At 28.1% G+C, this 21502-nt stretch overlaps 1 protein-coding gene across 1 annotated transcript; it reads left to right on the top strand.

The window, feature by feature from the left end:
* Positions 1 to 6230: 6230 nt before the first annotated feature.
* LOC136092112 (uncharacterized) lies at positions 6231 to 7229 on the top strand. Its single transcript, XM_065819831.1, has 2 exons — positions 6231 to 6483; positions 6640 to 7229. The coding sequence occupies exons 1-2, from the start codon at positions 6231 to 6233 to the stop codon at positions 7227 to 7229; spliced, it is 843 nt and encodes a 280-aa protein (XP_065675903.1).
* Positions 7230 to 21502: the final 14273 nt, after the last annotated feature.

Here is a 21502-nt window from a genome sequence, read left to right as displayed (position 1 = left end):
TTGTATTTATTTACCATTTTATTTAAAACGTTGATATATTTTCTAGTAGAATTAGCTAAAAAGTACTTAAAAATTTTATCTTTCATTGTTCTATTCCAACGTTCAACTACGCAACTTTTTTCTTCATTTTTAGTTGAATATAACTCGACACCTAGCGCTTTAACATCCTTATTATAAAATTCTAAGCCTTTATCTACCCATATTTTTTGACACTTTCTTTTTTTACTTTCGGATCTGTGGAAATTCGAAGAATTTTTAAAGATTTTATTTAAAGCATTAGCAACATCAACTCCAGTTTTACTTTTCAATGGAGCAATCCATCCATACTTAGAAAAAACATCTATCACCATTAATAAGTATTTTATACCGTCATTGAATTTGGAAAAAGATTTCATGTCAACTAAATCAGCAGCCCATATTTCATCGTTTCTATTTACAATCACTTTTCTTTTTCTGAAATGATTTACAACTGGTCTATGAAGTTCGTTTGCAAGTTTGTCAGTCCATTTCGGATCCATATGAATTACTTCTTAACCCTTTTTTTTTTACTGATCGTTTGTAGTTTTTTTGAGTAGTTTCAACACCCAATTCATAAGGGTTCAAAGTACCTAATTCATATGGGTCTGAAAAACCTAACCCAAACTTTGCTTTAGATGATATAATAGGTTTTATAATAAGTCGTTCAATTCTTTTGCGTATTGTTGGATTTTTTATAGAATCCATTTCTTCGATCTTAATTTTATCAGCCAAATTTCTTTTTGCGGTGTCATCGAAGTATTTATAAGCAAGATTGTGATGGTAAGCTGCATTATCAAATCTATCTATAGATCTACTCCATTCTTTATATGCGTCAGTAGAAGTTAATTGTTCATCTAAATTAGTACCAGGACCTGCAAAGTTTATTCTAGGTAAATGCATTTCACCTGGAAACTTCAACTATGGTAGTTTTATTTTACGTGTTGCTGAATTAAACGAACTCACTAAATCTCCTCCTTTTTTTGATGATATAAATTGAGTTTTTAATTTTCCACAAATAGCGCAAGTTCCAAGTTGCATATTTTTATTGTTTTTACTCACAACATTTTGCAAGTTTAGTGTATTTGTTTTGTTTTTACGTTTAACGCAGTACATTTTTATATATATAGAAAATGAAAATCTTATATATAAAAAATGGATATTATAGATTTGTCATGGAATACGAATAACAATAAAAGAAATAATAATAAATTGTTACCTAAAAGTATAAGAGGAATTATTGTTGGAAAGTCGGGTTGTGGAAAAACTACTTTATTATTGAATTTAATTTTGAGACCTGGTTGGTTAGACTATAATAATTTACAATTTTTTAAAAAATCTCTTTTTCAACCAGAATACAAAATATTAAAGCAATCTTTTAAAAAAAAATTGCCAAAAGAAATTATTCTTGAACTATATAAGTTACAAGACCAATTAAAAAAATTAAATGCAAACCCTGTGCTTATAATTGAAGGCATTTCAAAAAATTTAAATGAGAAAACAGATATGGAGTGTAAGTTTTTTGAAACAGCAGAAGATGTATCAGATCCTCAAGATCTTGATATTCATAAGAATAATTTGCAGATATTTGATGATTTACAATTAACAAAGCAAAATAAGTGTGAAAAATATTATATAAGAGGAAGACATATTAATGTAGATATAATGTTTTTATCTTGCACAAAATTATTTTATATTACCTAGGCAAACTATACGAGAAAATACAAATTTTATTTGCTTATTTCCTCAAGATTCAAAGAATTTAAATCACATTTATAATGATGATGTTTCAAGTGATATGACAAAAGACGAGTTTAAAAATTTTTGTAAGAAAGCTTGGTGTGAGCCTCATGGATTTGTTATTATAGATCTATCTTCTAAAAAAGATTATGGAAAATATAGAAATGGATTAAATTGTTTTTATATACCAACTTGCTGAAAATAGTAGTGTAAAAAAAAATCTTATATTTTTTTTCTTGTATATAAAAAACAAAAATGTCTTTAACAGTAATCGGAAATAGCAGTATAATAAGAACTACTTTTTCTCCTACAATCGAGTTTGATAATAAAAAAGAATATGAAATGGTTCTAGTTAGAATAGATACATCTTACAGTTTTCCTAATATTAATTCTTCAAACGACAATTTTAGATGTAGCGCAGATAATGGATCAACTTGGAAGGATATAAACATTCCAGATGGATCTTATGAAATTGTTGATATAAATAATTATATCCAATTTATTATGATAGGAAACGGTGATGCAAGTTCAGGAATTGCAAATATTACAATTAAAGCAAATAGGAATACATTAAGTGCATCTTTAACTATTGCAACTGGTTATAAAGTTGATTTTACAACTTCAAATTCACTTAGAAATGTTTTAGGTTTTGACAGTGGAGTATATTCAGCAGGATACAATATTAAAACTAATATAGTAAAAATATTAAGTGTTAATAGCATACTAGTAACAAGTGATATAATAGGATCATCGTATGTAAATGGAGGAACTAGTAACGTTATAGATTCATTTTTCACAGATGTTGGTCCTGGATATAAAATTATTGAAAAGCCGAATTATGTAACTTATTCACCATTAATACTAAAAAAAATAGCAAGAATGGAAAATAGATTGCTTGATCAAAATGGAAATCTTTTGGATTTACGAGGAGAAGAAGTAACTATTAGTTTTCATATAAGAAAAGCAGATAAGAAAAGTATATGTATATGTAGGTACTAAAATAATTTTTGGTAATTTTTTAAAAAATTATTTTACTTACATATAAAAATGAGTAAATATACTAATATTAAAGTAAATATTTCAGAGGGACAATTGAAAAAAATTAAAAAAGCAATTGATGAAGATGGATATGGAGCTAGAATTAAATTAGCTCATTCAGATCTTAATGGTAATATTGTATTACCTGTAACAAAAAGGCAATTGAATAAAATTACGAAAGCATATGAAAATGGTACTGGTGCGATAATTAATTTAAGTAAAGCGCAACTCATTTACAATTCTAAAATAGAGGGTGGATTTCTTGGAGCACTTTTACCTTTCCTTGGTACAGCTGGAAGATTTTTATTATTAAGCGTCACTCCAGCACTTGCAAAAGGTTAATTAACAGGAGTAGGTTCAGCAGCTGGATCAGCTACGGTTAATAAAATTGCTAGAAGGGGTGTTGTGTTCATTAAAAAGAATGGACAAAAATTTAAAATGACTGCTGCAGGAAATGGTTTATATTTGAGACCGTGGAGTAAAGGTGGCTCTATAGGTGATGGATTGTAGTTACGTAGTGGAAATGGATATACATCAACAGGATCAGATTTATTATTAGGACCAAATTCATCATTTGCTAAAATTCCATTCTTGAATTTGCTTTTATGATTTCTTAAAATTTTTTTATAATTTTTATAAAAATTATTTTTTTATATTGTATATAAAAAGAAATGCCAGTACATATTATAGGAAAAACATACCAAATGAATTTCCAAAATTATTCTAAAGTGCACAAAGATTTGGAGCATCTTTCAGTATTAATAAATGATAATAAATATGAAATAATTGCACAAAACGACATTACAATAAAATCTCTATCACATCAATATATAATCAAATATCTTTTAAAGTTTGTTATAGTAGTTAATGAAGGTGTTGCGTTAGTTTCATTAAAAGAAGAACTTAAAATAAAAATGTTAAGTTTACAAAACTCTGTAATATCAGAGACTGTTGATGATATTGTAGTAAATGTTGTTAATAATTCTGATTCTGATCTATTGATTAAAAAAGGAGTGAGTTTATTGTAAATTTGTTTGTTATTGTAAATGTTGTTTATTGTAAAAAATTATTTTTTTAAAAAATTATTTTTACTTATTAAAATGGAGTTTAATTGCAAAAAGCTATGTCATAATATTTATTCAGATATACCAAATAATGCAAATGATAAAACTTTCAATAAAATATATCCAAATCTTCCAAGTACACCTGATGAAGAAAAAAAGATTATTAGTGCACATATATACCGTCTAAACACAATTAGTGAGATTCAAAAGGAAATAGAGAGTGAGAGAGAAAAGAGAAATATGTTAAGTAAAAAGTACCATAGAGCTGTGAAAATAATTTCAGCTATTGATAATTCATTACTAGCAAGCACTATGGCACTTGGAACTATTGGAATTGGCTTTTTAGCAACAATAATTGCAGCACCAGTAGCTATTGCATGTGAAAGTGCAGCATTAGGAGCAGGTGTTTTATCATTAATAGGAGGGCAAGTTAATAAAAAATTAAATTTAAAAGCAGAAAAGCATGAAAATAATAAAGTACTTGCTGATTCAAAACTAAATACAATAAGTGACTATATTTCTAAAGCCTTAGTAGATGGAAATATAGATGACAATGAATTTAAACTAATACTTAGTGAACTTGAAAAATTTAAAGCAATGCTTGAACAAATTAGAACAAATTCAAAAGAATTAATTAATGAACAAACTAAAGAATCATTAATTAAACAAGGAAGAGATGAAGTAATTAATACACTCCAAAGCAAATTTAGTAAAAATGTAAACGTCAAAACGTAAAAGATATCAATTTACGTTGTGTTTTTTTATCTTTATTTATAAAAGAGCAAAATGTCATTTCTAAAAATTGAAGATCCTGAAAAAGAGATCAAGTTGTCAAAGATTTCTTAGAGCTTTAAAAAAGAATACGGAAGAATGATTTAAATGAAAAGGTGGGTGAAACTAATTTACAGTTAGGCTTAGATAAATTGTACGAGCCATTAATTGTTAGTCAAGATGAATAAAAGAAAACATATCTAAATTGCAAGATCAAGCTGATAAATTCGCACTCACTTTTTCAAATTCTTATCCTGAAGCAAAAAAAGATATAATGATAACTGAAACTAAAGAACTTTTACCATCTCATGAAAAATATAAAGGTATGAGACTAGAAAAAATTGCAACAGATTATCTAAGAATGTATGCTAATAGTAAAAAATCTACAGATACTACATTTGGAATACATTCTAAAGATAATATATTTTATATAGGAAAGAAACCAATACATTTTAATGATAATGATATAATTATCGATGATGAAAAATATTATGGTACTCCTGGTTTTGGGAGTTGATAGTAAAGTTTAATCCTAATAAGAGAATAAATAATGAAGATAATCTTAAGGAATATAGAGATATATTAAAAAAACAGATGCAATTACTTCTGAAAAACCAAACAAACCAAAGTCTTCTCGTAGTGGAAAATACAGAGAAATAATAACTCCTATTTGGAAAGACATAAAAGAAAATAGGAAGCGTGAATCAAAAGGAAATGGAATTGGAGGAAGAATACAAACTATAATTCTTCCTAGCGACCCTGATGCATTAGTTGAAAAGCTTGATTTATGTATAGCTGCATGGAAAGCAGGTAACACTGGAACAAGAAATGAAGCTGTTGCAATTTGTGATGAATTATTAAGACAAGGTATAATAGATGGTTCACAGTATAAAGCAATACAATATAATTTATGATATATCAGTGTATAAAAAATATATAGTACATAAAAAAATGCCAATTGTTGATAATAAGAGATATATAAAGAAATATGCTATTGGAGGAAGTGGTATATTCGAAAGCATAAGAGATTTATTTAAACGAATAAAAGCGTCAAATGTAACAAGAGTATCATCAGCTATGTTGAAGAAGATGGCTGCTACTGATTTAGGAAAAACTGCAATAACTGCTGCTAAATCAGCAGGAAAAGAACTTGCAACATCAGCAATAGAAGCTGCTAGAAATGCTGCAGTTGAAAAAGGAAAACAAATAATTGATAAAACATCTTCAAAATTAGTTTCAAAACCTATTATTAATAAAAAAATTGATGAAATAATTTCAAATTTGGTAGCATCTAAAGATCAAATGAAATCTGGATCTAAAGGTCTAAAATATAATGATGATATAACAACAAATATAAATAAATTGATGATGGGATCTGCAATATGATCAGTAAAAAAAGTATCAAATAAAAATGCTAAAGAATAGAAGATCTAGTTACAAAAGGACGCGGCCTTTGACTTACGTAGATTTCACTTGTGAAATCAATGAGCTACGCTTAGACTTGCGTAGACTTTCGTAGAATTTCTAAATTTTTTTTTTTTAATTGTTTTTAAGAATTGTCAATCAAAAAAAAATTTTTTATATTGTATATAAAAAAATAAAATGACGACTTCTGAAGTATTTAATTTTACAGAAATGCCAATTGTAGATAATGGAATGGAAAGATATGAAGAACATGAATATGAACCAATTAGTGGTACAAATCTAAATGGTCCTGGAGAAATAAGAATCAACATTGAGCAACAAGATTTGTTTACACTTCCATCTAAAGCTTATCTCTTATTTGAAGGACAATTTGTTAAAGCTGATGGAACAGCTTATGCAAATACAGATTCGGTGACGCTTACAAATAATGGTATTATGCATTTATTTAGTTGAATAACATACCAATTATCAAACCAAGAGGTAGAAGCTGTTTATTATCCAGGTCAAACAACTACAATGTTAGGAATGCTTAATTATGCAAATGATTTTCAATTAGCGCAAGGATTAAATCAATTGTGATATAAAGATAATACATCAACAGCAGTACTTACTGATAATCAAGGGTTTGCAATAAGACAAGCATACATAATTCAGAAACCAACTACAAAAGGAACATTTTCATTTTGCGTACCTTTAAGCCACATTTTTGGATTCTGTGATGATTATGACAAAGTTATTTATGGGCTTAAACATACAACAACTCTTACAAGGCAAAGTGATAATAACGCAATTTTTAGACTTGCTGCTGTAGCTGCAGGAGTAGTTAATCTTAATGAAATATCATTGTTTATGCCAAATTTGATCCCAGCAGATACTGAAAAGTTTAAACTTCATGGGGAAATTGAAAAAAAAGTAACAATTCCAGTAAGTTTTCAAATGCGTCAGTTTGATACTACAACTGTTCCACAATCTACTTCATTTAATTGGCAATTATGCGTAAAGACATCTCCTGAAAATACAAGATACATTATTGTCGGATTTCAAACAAGTAGAACTGTTGACCAAACTGCTAATGCTTCAATATTTGATCATTGTGACTTGAAAATTATGTACATTATGCTTAATAATAATGAAAGGTGTCCTGCTGTTGATTATAATTTGTCATTTCCAAATTAGCAAATTTCAAGCATTTACAGAGAAGCATCTATTTTTAGAGAAAAATTTATGGAATGAATGAATTGAATGCAAACAGCATTATAAGTCCTTCTGACTATAGAGATTTGTACTCAATCTTTGTTTTTGATATTAGCAAACAAACAGAAAGATTAAAATCATCAACAATACAAGTACAAAATAGTGCAACATTTAATACAAATGTTCCAGCAAATACTCAGGCATATGCTCTTGCATTATCTGATAGAATGATGAAACTTCAATCAGATGGTAATAAATTGAATGTTGTTTAATAAATTTTTGAAAATTAATTAATTTTTGTAAATTAAAGTTTTTTGAAAATTAATTAAATTCTTTTCTTTACATAATAAAAATGTTTTATACAAAGAAAAGTTTAAAAAATCTATTAGAGGAAAATAACATTTCAAAAACATCTGACAATATTGCTACATTGCCACTGATTGCTATGGAAAATAAGTTATTAGATAAAGAATCTATTATGGCTGAAGTGAAGGAAGTAAATGAGAAAAGATCAGTTCGACGACCTAGAATACATCCAGTAAAAGAAGAGAAAAAAGAAATAGATCCAAAATATGAAAGATTAAGAAAAATTAAGAAAAAACCAGTCGCTATTAAATTAACAAACATAAAAACAGGAGAAGAAAAAGTACATAAATCCTTATATAGTGCTATGCGTGGAACTGGGCATGGATATGGATATCTTGAAATGCGTGATGGGAAGATTGATAATGCTTGTAAGATTGAAATATTAAATTCTGAAAAATTAAATTCTAGAAATCCAACTGCGATTGAATTATTGAAAGATAATTTAGATAAAGTATATTGGAGAGAATTATCTTCAGATCCAAATGCGATTGAATTATTGAAAGATAATTTAGATAAAGTATATTGGAGAGAATTATCTTCAGATCCAAATGCGATTGAATTATTGAAAGATAATTTAGATAAAGTATATTGGAGAGAATTATCTTCAGATCTAAATGCGATTGAATTATTGAAAGATAATTTAGATAAAGTATATTGAAAAGAATTATCTTCAGATCTAAATGCGATTGAATTATTGAAAGATAATTTAGATAAAGTTGATTGGGAAGAATTATCTAGAAATCCAAATGCGATTGAATTAGTGAAAGATAATTTAGATAAAGTAGATAGGAGTTATTTGTCTAAAAATCCAAATGCAATTGAATTATTGAAAGATAATTTAGATAAAGTAGATTGGATTATGTTATCTAAAAATCCTAATGCGATTGAATTGTTATCTTACATATATAAAAATTAATATGGATACGGAGTATCTACTTGATGAACCTATTCCTGATATAACATCTTAAGAAATTTTAACTCCCACATCTTTTATACATAGAACATTGACAATTACAAAAGAGCAAGATATTGCAAATTATCGAAATATTACTTATTATTGTAGAATTTGAGGATGGGGATGCATTTAAATTTTATATGTAAAGTTTCATATGAAATATTGACAAGATTTTTTATTTAGAAAAATCATTTAAAGAAAACGAAAATTAAAAAAAAGTATCTTGCTATATAAAAATGGAAAATAAAAATGTCATAGAATTAAAAAAAATCGCAAAAGAGCGAAAAATTAAAAATCATTCTAGAGTGAGAAAAGATGATCTTATAAGAGCGTTATTGCAAACACCGATGCAATCAGTCGAACAGATGAGTACGGAATATCTATTAGATTATCCTATTCCAGTTATATCATCTTCAATTTTAACTCCTACACCTTTTATTGCAACTAATACATCAATATCTCGAAAAGAATCTAATATATACATTCCGATTGCAATTTGGATTATGTCTTTTGTTCCTGATAAAATTAAAAAATCAGCTAATGAAAAGATTGAAGCATTAAAATCTAAAGTAGTAGAGTTGTATAATAAGTTTTACAAAAAAACCAATAAAATTTAAATTAAAGAAATCAGCTATTAAAAAATGTAGCAAAACAATCCACAGCTAAAGGGATAGAAAGTTACAATGCTTTATTTTTCATAAATGCTGCTAAAAATAGTGCTATTAAAGTACTAAACGAAAATAGAAATTCAAAGGTTTATATAGATCTCTATTGTGAAATAGAGCGTACTGATATTTAAACAGGAGAAACTATAATCACATCTGTTCCATTTAGAACGAATGAACAAGTTGTATTAGAAACAACAGATTTAGACGAGTTTTATGATATATCAAAGCAGAAAATTTTAGAATCATTATCATTATACTAACAAGCAGGATCAGGTTGGAGATTTGTTTCTGTTGAAAAGATGGATATCAATATTATTGATTATAATCCTATTAAAGCTAAATCATATATTCCACTTGATAAAAATTTAGCAACTAAAAAAGCAATGATTAATATAAAGAATAAAGATAATTAATGTTTCAAGTGGTGTACCGCAAGGGCATTAAATCCAACAGATAATCATCCTGAAAGAGTAGATAAAGAGCCTAAAGATCAAGCTGAAAAAATAAACTGGGATAAAATAGATTTTCCAGTATCCTTGAATCAAATTACACAATTTGAAAAGAACAATCAAGATATCAGTGTCAATGCATATGGTTATGAAAATTCATAAGATCATATTTTGCATGTACCAAAGAATAATGTTCGCAAACATTTAATAGTTTTACTATTATTCTCAAATGGCGAAACGAATTCTTATGGATCCGAAGGATCTAATCATTACTGTTTAATAAAAAATTTAAGCAGATGACTTTCATCACAAACATCTAATAATCATTTTAAAAATTACTATTGTAGAAATTGGTTATTAGGGTTTAATTCTGAAGAATCATTATCTAATCATAAGTCTTATTGTGATACACATGATTCAGTACGTATCGAACTTCCACCACCAAATTCAACAATGCAATTTACTAGTCACAATAAATCAATGAGAATTCCGTCTGTAGTATATGCAGACTTTGAAATTTTTATAAAACAAATTGACACTTGTGAACTGAATCCGAATGAATCTTATACTAAACAATATTAAAAATATATTCCAAGTTCATTCTGTTATTATATTAAATGTTTTGATTAATGTTTTTATCAAAGCAGTCCAGTCACATTTACTGCAAGTAGTGAAAATAATGATGTTGCACAAATTTTTGTTGATAATTTACAAGAAGATATCATAAAAATTTTGTAGTATGATTAAATTTCCAAAAAAGATGATATTTACTCCTGAAAACAAGCCTAATTTTAATGCAGCAATATCATTACACATTTGCGGAAAAGATCTTGGAAAAGATAAAGTACGTGACCATTGTCATACTACTGGAAAATATAGAGGTGCTGCTCATCAAAATTGTAATTTAAATTATAAAATTCCAAATATTTTTCCAGTACTATTTCACAATTTATCTGGTTATGATTCTCACTTATTTATAAAGAAATTATCAGGAGAAAAACTGAGTTGCATACCAAACAATAAAGAAAAGTATATTAGCTTTTCTAGAGAAATTAAAGTCGATGAGTATATTAAAGAAGGTAAGAAATTTGAAGTTAAACGTGAACTTCGTTTCTTAGATAGTTATAGATTTATGCCTTCTAGTTTAGATGCTTTATCAAAGAATTTAGCAAAAGACCAGAGTAAAAATATCGGAAAAATACATTCAAAGAAAAAATTAGATTTATTACTCAGAAAAAGGTGTATACCCATATGATTGGGTTGATTCTATTAACAGATTTAATGAGACACAATTACCACCAAAAGAATCATTCTTTTCAAAATTAAACGATGAAGATATAAGTGAGGGTGATTACTATCATGCACAAAATGTATGGAATGAGTTTAATTGCAAAACATTTAGAGATTATCATGACATGTACAATATTTCAGATGTGCTTTTACTAGCTGACGTCTTTGAAAATTTTAGAGATTTTGTATGAATTGTTATAAATTAGATCCTGATTAGTATTATACATCACCAGGATTAGCTTGGGCTGCAGCATTGAAGAAAACAAAAATAAAATTAGAATTGCTAAGTGATTACGATATGATACTAATGATAAAGACAGGTGGAATTAGCATGATATCAAATAGTTTAGGAACTTCTAATAATAAGTACATGGGTAATGAGTATGATCAAAGCAAACCATCAACATTCATCCAATAATTAGATGCTAATAATTTATATGGATGGGCAATGAGTAAACCACTTTCAACACATGGTTTTAAATGGATGGTCGAAAATGAAAAAGAAAACTGGAAATCAATTCCATGTATACTAGAAGTAGATTTAGATTATCCTGAACATCTACATGATGAACATAACGATTATCCTATCGCATCTGAAAGAATAAATATTGATAAAGTTGAAAAATTAGTCCCCAACTTGAATAATAAGAAAAAGTATATAGTACAGTATGAAAAGTTAAAACTATATGAAAGATTAGGATTAAAGATTACTAAAATTCATAGACGAATAAAATTTGAAGGAAGAGCATGGCTAAATGCATACATTGAACTAAATACAAAGCATAGAACTAAAGCAACTAATGATTTTGAAAAAGACTTATTAAAACTCATGAACAATTCAGTATTTGAAAAAACAATGGAGAATGTTGAAAACAGAATTGATTTTATATTAGTAACAGACAGATATGAAGCTATTAAACTAGCATCAAAACCGAACTTTGAAAGTAGAACAATATTTGATGAAAACTTAATAGCAATGTATATGAAAAGAACAAAATTAAAATATGCTAAACCAATTTACTTAGGAATGTGTGTATTAGATTTGAGCAAAACTCTAATGTATGAGAAAAATGAATGTAATAAGATCATATTCACATGAAATTTACACAGAAGTGGTCAATAAAATAACATTAAGCCCAGAAGACGATAAAAGAGTTATTTTAGAAGATGGAATACACACATTATCATATGGGCACTACAAATCAAGATTATAATTTAAGACAGCAGGCATAAACTCAAGCAGCAGGCACAAACTCATGCAGCAGGCACAAACTCAGGCAACAAGATGTAATGACAAGAAAAAATATTTTTTTTAATATGATAGAAATAAATTATTTATATATAATTTGATAATATAAAATTCTAAAAAACGAAAATTAAAATTAAAAACTTTATTGATTAGTAACAATGGTGTAATAAAGATAATAAAAATAATGGTAATTAATATTGATAAAGAAACACTTCTTATGAAACAAAAAGACATAATAAACGCAGTAAAAAAACATTTCAAATTTTACGGTGAAGACTGTATTAACAATGTAGATTTTTCCATCTATTACAGTCAAAAAATTGATAAATATGATCCATGTAAAGGTTACTACAATCACATTGAAATCTATATATAAAAACTTTTATAATATAATATATTATAAAAATGAACAAATTTATAGATGTTGAAGGAATAATTCTATCTAATGAACCACTAACAAATTTTCACTTGATCAAAGCAGCAAAAAAATTAAATATGAAACATTTTAGAGGTGTATTTGTAAGAAATAAATTACCTAAAAATGCACAAAGAAAAAAATGTAGAATATTAAATACATGAGATTCAAGTACGCAAGGGTTTCAAGGTCCTGTTTATTATAATAGTGAAAGAGTTCAATTTGGAAATACCTCATTATGTGGACACTTGTGTTTATATGTTTTAAAAAAACTAGATGAGGGACATGATTTTCAGTATATTATTAATAATCTATGGTAATTTTTTTTAAAATTAAAAAATTTCTTCTTTATATATAAAATGACTATTGATATATTTGGTACTACCAACTCAGATGTAGATGTAGATGATTTAATAATATCTCAAGCTAATAACTTGTTCATTAGGAGAGATGGACAAAATAATGCAACTAGTAATATTAATATGAATTCTAATAAATTAATAAATGTAGCAGAACCTACTAACTCACAAGATGCTGCTACAAAGAATTATGGTGATAATAAATCACTTAATCTTAATGAATGAGGAATAATACCAAATTCAAGTTTAACGTGCCTTGGATTAAAACAACAGACTATTCCACCAAATACAGGTTCTGATGCAACAACAGTTTTTACGCAATCTACTGGTCCTGGTATTCTCAGAAAACTATGGTGAGCATTCCAAGGATTAGATCCTAATAACAACGTTCCAAGTAATTTATTTCTTAGAATATATGCAGATCATGCACTTTGTATAGGAGATTTTTTTACTTCTACACAGAGTGTTGGAGATAATAATATTCCTTTAGCTTGTGATTTATTATTTTCACCACTTGGTGGATCATTTTATGAAAACTCTTTACAAGGTTGTAATGTATATACAGCTAATGCATTAGGAGGATACATTACACTTAATTTGCCATTTACTACTAATCTAGTAATTCAATTATACAATAAAACTAGTCAAAACGTTACATATTGGATACAACCTAATATTACAATGACTACATCAATACCTCAATCATTGTCACCTATTAAATTATACTCAGAAACATTTAGATTTATGAACACAACTTATGGTAATGAATATATCTTATTAGACACTTCAGACAATGCTGGTCTAAGTGTTTATCTTAAGTATATAAGAATGCATATTATTGGAGTATCTGGAGGTTGGTGGGAATCTCGGGTACGCATGTATGATGCAAAAAATTCTCCAGTAAGTACTAACTCTGTTATACAACCGCGGACTCCCTATAACGGAAATAATTATACAGTATTTCCTGGATTTGATCAGAATAGTTTATGTAAATTCGCCTCATCAGGTTTAGAAGACTTTTATCTTTCTTTGTGGAACAGTGTTAATATTAATTCATTTGAAAATGACTCAACTGGACTATTGTATAAATCAAGTGATTCAGTTGGTTCTACAACTACTATCTCATTTTACAGAAATTTTACTGATTCCATGCCTAGTGTTACTACTGGAAAAAGATTAGGAGTTACATTAAACTCTGGTGATGCAAAAGTTGGACAATCTGGAAGTTTTGATGTAGTAGGACATGTTTTCTTTTACACTTAAGAACCTCAATGAGCTATAGATTAATTTAACATTACAAAAAATAGCTCAGAGTTTGTAACAATAATATATTATAGTTTTTATCTTATATATTATTAAGCACGCACACTTTTTTTGATAATGCATCCACAGAAACGGCATTTCATACTTAGACTGGTTGAAATGACTTATGAGAATATGGATATGTTTATAGTTGAAATATGAAATGAGATTGTAGTTAAGGATATAGCTGTAAAATTTTGGCCCAGAATCCGTTTTTTATACTACTGTCACACTGTTCTTATAAATATCCTGCACTACCCTCACACACCTTTCCGCTACTCCTGACCTCCTCATACAATACTACTGCTCCTGTCTCGGAACTCTATCATAAGCTTTCTCTAAGTCCATAAACACACAATGTAACTCCTTCTGTCCTTCCCTATATTTCTCCATTAACACTCTCAGAGCAAATATAGCATCTGTGGTGCACTTAGCTGGCATGAAACCATACTGCTGCTCACAGATCTCTACTTTTCCTCTAAGCCAAGCTTCCACTACTCTTTCCCAGATTTTCAGGCTGTGAATGATCAACTTTATTCCCCTGTAATTACTACAGCTCTGAACGTCGCCCTTATTCTTTAAAATTGACACTATTATGCTATGTCTCCACTCCTCAGGAATCTTCTGACCTTCCAAGAATCTGTTAAATAACTCTGTCAAAAACTCCACTGCTATCTCTCCCAAACATTTCCATGCCTAAGTAAGAGTTATAATATTGATACTTTTTCAAAAGCCTCATGTTTTTTAAATCTTATGACAAATTTTTCTTTTATTTTAAGCTTGATTTTAACAAAACAAATAATGGGCTATTTCTATGCCATCACTGTTGTTCTCCAAACTAAAGAGTTTGATATATCACAACAGTGTAATAAAATAAATTGTTTAACAACTCAAATTTTAGGTTAAAAAAAAATATTTTTGTCTACCATAACGAATGGTACTTAATTTCTCTTGATCTAGCTAAGACTTTTGATGTTTCAGAAGTTAAACCAAAGCTCTGTGGCAGATAAATTTATAGAGATAATTATCCCTCTGACACAGTTTTAGATTATCTCAAATATTCATTCACATCTCCTCTTCTAGATCATTTAATTAAAGAATTAGAAGATAGATTTGATGAAGGTGAGATAGTTGTTTACAAAGGTTTATCTGGTATTGCTGCAAATGTTTTAAAAAAAATAAAGAAAAAAATTTTTGGAAGTTAGATTTTATGGAATTTTTTTATTTTTATATATTCGATATGCCTCATCCTACATCAATTCATACTGAATTAGATTTGTGGGAAACATTTTGGAACAATCAACCTGTGATCTCATTCACTATTACAGAGACTTTAATGTCTAATAATATGAGGGGTTTTCCGAAGATTAGGTAAGGTTTTTTAACAATGGAAACAATTCCAGTTACTAGATTGACTGATAACTTATATGCGAAGCCGCATAAGTCAGGGTTTAATTCCTTAGCTTTTTTGTCTAATCATCAAGAAATAATTCCTAATATAGAAAGAGTTATAAATATTTTTTTATGTTTTAGGGGAATGACGCTTAGAGTTTGTTTTTACCTAATAATAATTTATTAATTTCTTTTTTGTTTATTGTCTATATTCGTGTATTTTATTTTATATTTAAGTTTATCTTATATTTAGTGAAAATTAGAAAAACCAGCATAAAAAATTTAAAAAAAAAACTTTTAAAAAAAATTTGGCATAACTGCCTATCAAGAAAAGTAAAGAATCCAGAAATGGAGGGCTAACCTAAGGCAACAATATTAATACTTTGCATAAACTGCCTATCAAGAAAAGCTACGTATTCAGAAATGGAGGGCTAACCTTAGCCCACATGACAGTTTACAAATGGAGTGCAAAGTCCTTTGGTTCACCTTCTCGTTGACTTCGTTAAATAAGTTAGACAAGTGAAAAATGTGTCTAATTTATAAACAGAATCGCCAAGGCAACATTTTTATTAGTTTTGTTATATATATATATATATACTTTTTTGTTATTCACTTCCCCAAGGCCAAGAAAGTCACTACAGATGAGGAAGCTACTTGTGGTTATAACCCTCTCCCAACTCTATAACTCCAAAACAAGAACCTTGACGAACAAGGCCGCTGCGCGGAGAAACAAGTTGAGCGCGGTACTACAAGAGACGTGGTGGGAACTCAGAACTATATATATATTCACAAAACCCACAAAATCTGATATCTTACTTAAACTTTAAACCCTTAAACTTCTAGATTTATTTATAAACAATATTAAATTAAAAAAAGTCCATTCAATGAAAATTTTAGGGATATCATTTGATGAACATTTAAATTTAAAAAATCATGTTTAAATAATAAAAAAAAAGGCCTCTTCAACTTTGAGAATCGTGTTCAAAACGAGGCACCTTTTCAATAATAAGTGCCTCGTTTTGAACATGATTCTCAAAAAATAAAAAATAAAAAGGCCTCTTCAACTTTGAGAATCATGTTCAAAACGAAGCACCTTTTAAAAAATAAAAAATCGGACTATTCAATTACTTGTCAGGGTCCACGTATGTGGAACTCGATCCTAAACAATGACATAAAATCTATAGCCACAATTAAAGTATTAAAAAAAACTGTGAAACAACATTTGTTGTTTCACAGTTTTTTTAAATACTTTAACTGTGATTTTTTTAATTAATTTAATCTACACCGATAAAATTTTTATTTTATTTTCAAGTCGTTTTGTTATGTATTCATTTATTTTTTTATGTATTTACTAATATGTATGCGTACGTTTAACTCTTAAATATGTAAGAACTAATTTTATACTTATCTCTTTTAGAATTTAAACTTGTAAATAAAGTAAACTATTTTTAGGAGCAAAGTGGTAAGATGTATTGTCTTCTGTTTGTAAAGTACATAGTGAAATTATTTGTTCATTGACAAAATATATATATACAAACTTTCTTAATTTTGGGGTGCAAAATCAAATTTGGCATTTGTTTTATCACACTGGATCTTCTCGACTCTCAGATCAGCGCATATAATTCATTGATGCTTATTATACTGTATGACATTCAGAATATTTTTTATATTTTTGTAGGTTTCTCGCATAATCACTGAATATGCAACAGGCACGGATGGTACAGGCAAGAATGGTAGCTGATGTAACAAGGATGGTAGCTGATTGCCAATTTGTAACAAAACAGCTTTGACACTTGTTTTTGAGGCATCAATAAAAAGACGCCATTCAGTAGAACTGTTATTCCTGTTAAAAGAATTGAAATAAACCCTTAATGTCACAGCAATAACAGAATTCATTTTCCATTTGAAAAATGAAATGGCATTTTGTGAACGTGTACAATAAAGTGATATTCTAACACCTCTTAGTAACAAGTTTTTCTCTTTTAACCTTGCATTTTTGCAAGCACTATAATTTGTAGTCAGCGTCAGATCTCAGATCAAATCACTTAATTCAAGTTGTAAAAACAATTGAGGCCTGTCATCATCTAAATCCGATAATGATGGAAAAAAGTTGTTATTTTTATGTACAATGAATACGCCGTCATCTGTTTCTTCGGCGTCTGTATGTATTTCTTCAAGCAAGTAATCAGGTTTTTTGGGTACTGAAATTGAATCTGAGCGTGGTATTGAACGAGAAGTGGATTGAACATTTAAATATGATATAGCTCCATTTCGAATGGCAGTAAGAGAAACTTTAACGCAGCAAAAATAACTATCATTGAAATAATTTTTACAGTTGAGTAGGTTAACAGATTCAGATCGTAAATACAAAAAAAAAAAAAAAAACACCAAAAGACTAACATTAAAAAAAACAATAAACTGCAGATTACATAAAAACCACTCGTTCAAAGATAAAAATAAATGCATTTCCTAAAATTTTGTAAATGTTTATGCTAGATACATGCAATGCATTGTATGTAAAAAAATGTTATTATGCTTAAAAATATTAATAAATATGCTTAAATGTTAAATGCTATTATGAAAAATTAATTGGATTAAAAGCTTGAAGTTTTAGGCGAGTTCTAATTTTTGTTCTAGTTAGATCTGCAATTGAAAAAATTTTGTTACAGTAAAGTTTAATTTTATTGTTAGAAGTGTATTTAACAATTTAATTAAATTAGTATTTTTCTTTTTTTTTAATTTTATTTAAATGCCCCAAGATGTCCTTACGGTCTTATTAGAGAGCACCGCGGTGGAGCATTTAATTGGAAGATCATGCCTCCTTCCTGACCGATGTCGCAAAACTTGCCCAGAGGTGGAGTTTAAACAACGGATCCTTTGTTTCTGAAGCAAGTGCGCTACCACTATGCCACAGCTACTTTACTGTTTTGTGTTTGTTAAAAGCATAAAATCTTTTTTCAACAATGTCGTTATTTTATTTCTCACATGGGTAACTGATGAACTCAACGCTTTCACTTATTGCTGTGAAAAATTATTAGCATTTTGACTTTCAACTACACTTTCACTTGAAAATTCTTTTACAACTTCTTTGACCTTATTGTACTTAGTATTGTTACTGTTACCATTAGATGTGTGAACTTTAAAATATTTCTACAGGTAAAGCAATGGCGGTAGATTTTAAAGTATATTCAAAATAATTAGTTGATTGAGGAATACTGTCTGTTTTTAAAAAAACTATTAATGTTATAAGGAGTTTATTCCAACGTTCATTCATTTACTTTTATATTTTGATAAGTTTTTACTTTAACTCGTTTGTAACAGATTTAAGCTTTCTAATATAGATTTTAAAAACACCTTCATAGATGTTTTAAAGTTGATATTTTATCCTTTGAATTCTTTTGTTGTTTATTTCATTTAAAGTTTTGTTTTTAGGAATATTTTTGTATATTTGAAGGAATTATTTGAGCATGATTATCAATGAATTTCACCGAGTTTTACAATTTAATATCAACTGCAATATCTTGCCAGCTTGTTCACGAACACGCGGGAAAGACACTGCAGTTGATTTGCAGTGGACCGTCAGTGAACATAGGTATTTTGAGGGGTTCATTAGAGTTTTGCTGATCGGTTACTTAGTAGACCATTAGTGGCATCCATATAAGTGGCTTGCAGATGACTTTCTAACATGTGATATAGTGGCTACCCACTTTTGGGGAGTGCCACTAATGATCCACAAAGTAACCTATGAGCAAAGCTACAGTGGACCTCTCAAAAGGTCTATACAGGTCCACTGAAAATCCGGTACCGAAGGTTTGCCAGGTAGTTTCCCGTCGTTTGTGCGAAAAAAAAAATTTTTTTGTTTCATTGAAAAGTATTGGTATTGTTGGATATTCCATAAAAATTATCCGGATTTTCGAATAGTCAAAAGTAGACAGATTAACCGGATGATCAGATATTCGAATATCCTAGTTTAAACCAAAGAGATTTAATCTATCATATTAGTAAAAAGCATATTAATATCTGCAAAATTTATTGTTGTCAAGTTTCATGATTTATGAAGATTATTTGTAATATTACTTAAAAGATGTTTTTTCCCTTTATAGATGAGATATAGAGTCAACAAGGTTGACTCTATACAACAAGGTTTAAGGTTGGTAAGGTCACTTTCAAGCCATAACGGGTTTTTATCTTTAATAACATATTACATTAGTTTTTTTAACATGATTTGATGATTGACGGCATCAAATACTTTGAACAAATTAATAAATACTTCTAGTATAAAAAAAGAGTTTTTAAAAGTATCAGTTACATTGCGCATAAGTTGAAGAATAGCATGCTCGGTTGAATTATTTTTTTAAAAACCATTTTGGTTTTCGTATAGTATTTTATTTTCTATAAGATGAGAGTAAGTTCGGTTATTTTTTAAAAAACTGGACGAATTGAAATAATTTGATAATTTAAAAGCATTTGAAATATTTGTACGATACCCTGTCTTAAAGGTTAAAGTTATTTTTGCTACTTTTAGTTTATCTGGAAAAAAAACCTTGTGTTATAGATGCTCTGCAGATTTTATAAAGAATATCTTTATACTTTTACACTTGCGTCAATTTCATCATATCCAGTTGCTTTATTTCGTTTTAATAACTTAAATTAAAGTCATTAAGCAACTGGATATGACGATCTTTTATAAAAGCAACTTCAAGTTCATTAAAAGTTACCTCAGTAACATTTAAATTAAAGTTTATTGGTGTTTCAAACTCATCGACAGATTTATCTTTAATGTTACTATTGCTTATTTTATAATTAATAATGATTTTGTCTGAAAAACTTGTTTAAAATGCAATATCATTTAAGTCATTAATTTGTTGTCAATTTGTTTAAAGTTTGGGAGTGAATTTGTATTAGGTTTAAATTTCCAGATACCTCTTTCATGATTTGCCAGACGCGCTTTGAGTTATGCATGTATTTATTAAGCAAGTTTTAGTAGTGATTTTTTTTTTCTTTTTTTTTTTTGCATTTTTAAGAAGCTTTTTAAGTAATTTTTTATAAGTTTGATAATTTTGATTATATTTTTTGATTTTAATTATTTAATGTATAGCTTCTGTTTAATTTTTGACGATTTTTCAAGACCTTTAGTAATCCAAGGATAAGATGTCGTTAATAATAAGGATGTCGTTTAAAACTCTTTCACTAAAAGGAAAATTAGAATCGATAAAAAATTGTTCTCTGAAAGAATTCAAATTATTATTTTTGTTGAGCTACTTTTTTAATTAAAACCATTCCCTGCTTTTCCTTTTTAAAATCACACATAGAAGAAAAATATTGGTAAATGATCGAAAACATCGATCATTTAAATAATTTCCCTTTTAAGTGACTTCATATGTTGTTGTTAAAATGTTATCAACTAATGATATTAAGTGACTTGTGATTCTAGTCGGTCGATTAATTAAAAGTATTGTTCTAGTTTCGAATAAACCATTAAAAAATTTAATCTTAATAAAATTCTAGAAATTAAATAAAATCCTTGAATCAGAAAATGGTAGGATTAGCTCAAAGAATATACAAACTTCCTAATTTAAACTTGATGCAACCAGATTGACTGAGCTTATAACGAAATAAATTGCCTACTAAACTATCTTAGCCTGTCAAATAAACATTAATGAGCCAGAAATAATCTAAGATAGTCCATGGTAGTTTCATAATTCCTTGTTCACACACAAAGAGTTGAGAAGGCTGTCAAAGTGGCAAAATTAATCATCTTTTTCTTCAATAATATGCTAAGTTAACAAAAAAATGTAAGAAAAAAACAT

This window comes from Hydra vulgaris, chromosome 15, assembly GCF_038396675.1.
Source record: "Hydra vulgaris chromosome 15, alternate assembly HydraT2T_AEP".
In the NCBI taxonomy this organism is placed as follows: Eukaryota; Metazoa; Cnidaria; class Hydrozoa; order Anthoathecata; family Hydridae; genus Hydra; species Hydra vulgaris.
Note: the sequence above shows the minus strand (reverse complement) of the source record. Positions and strands in the feature narration are given on the sequence as shown.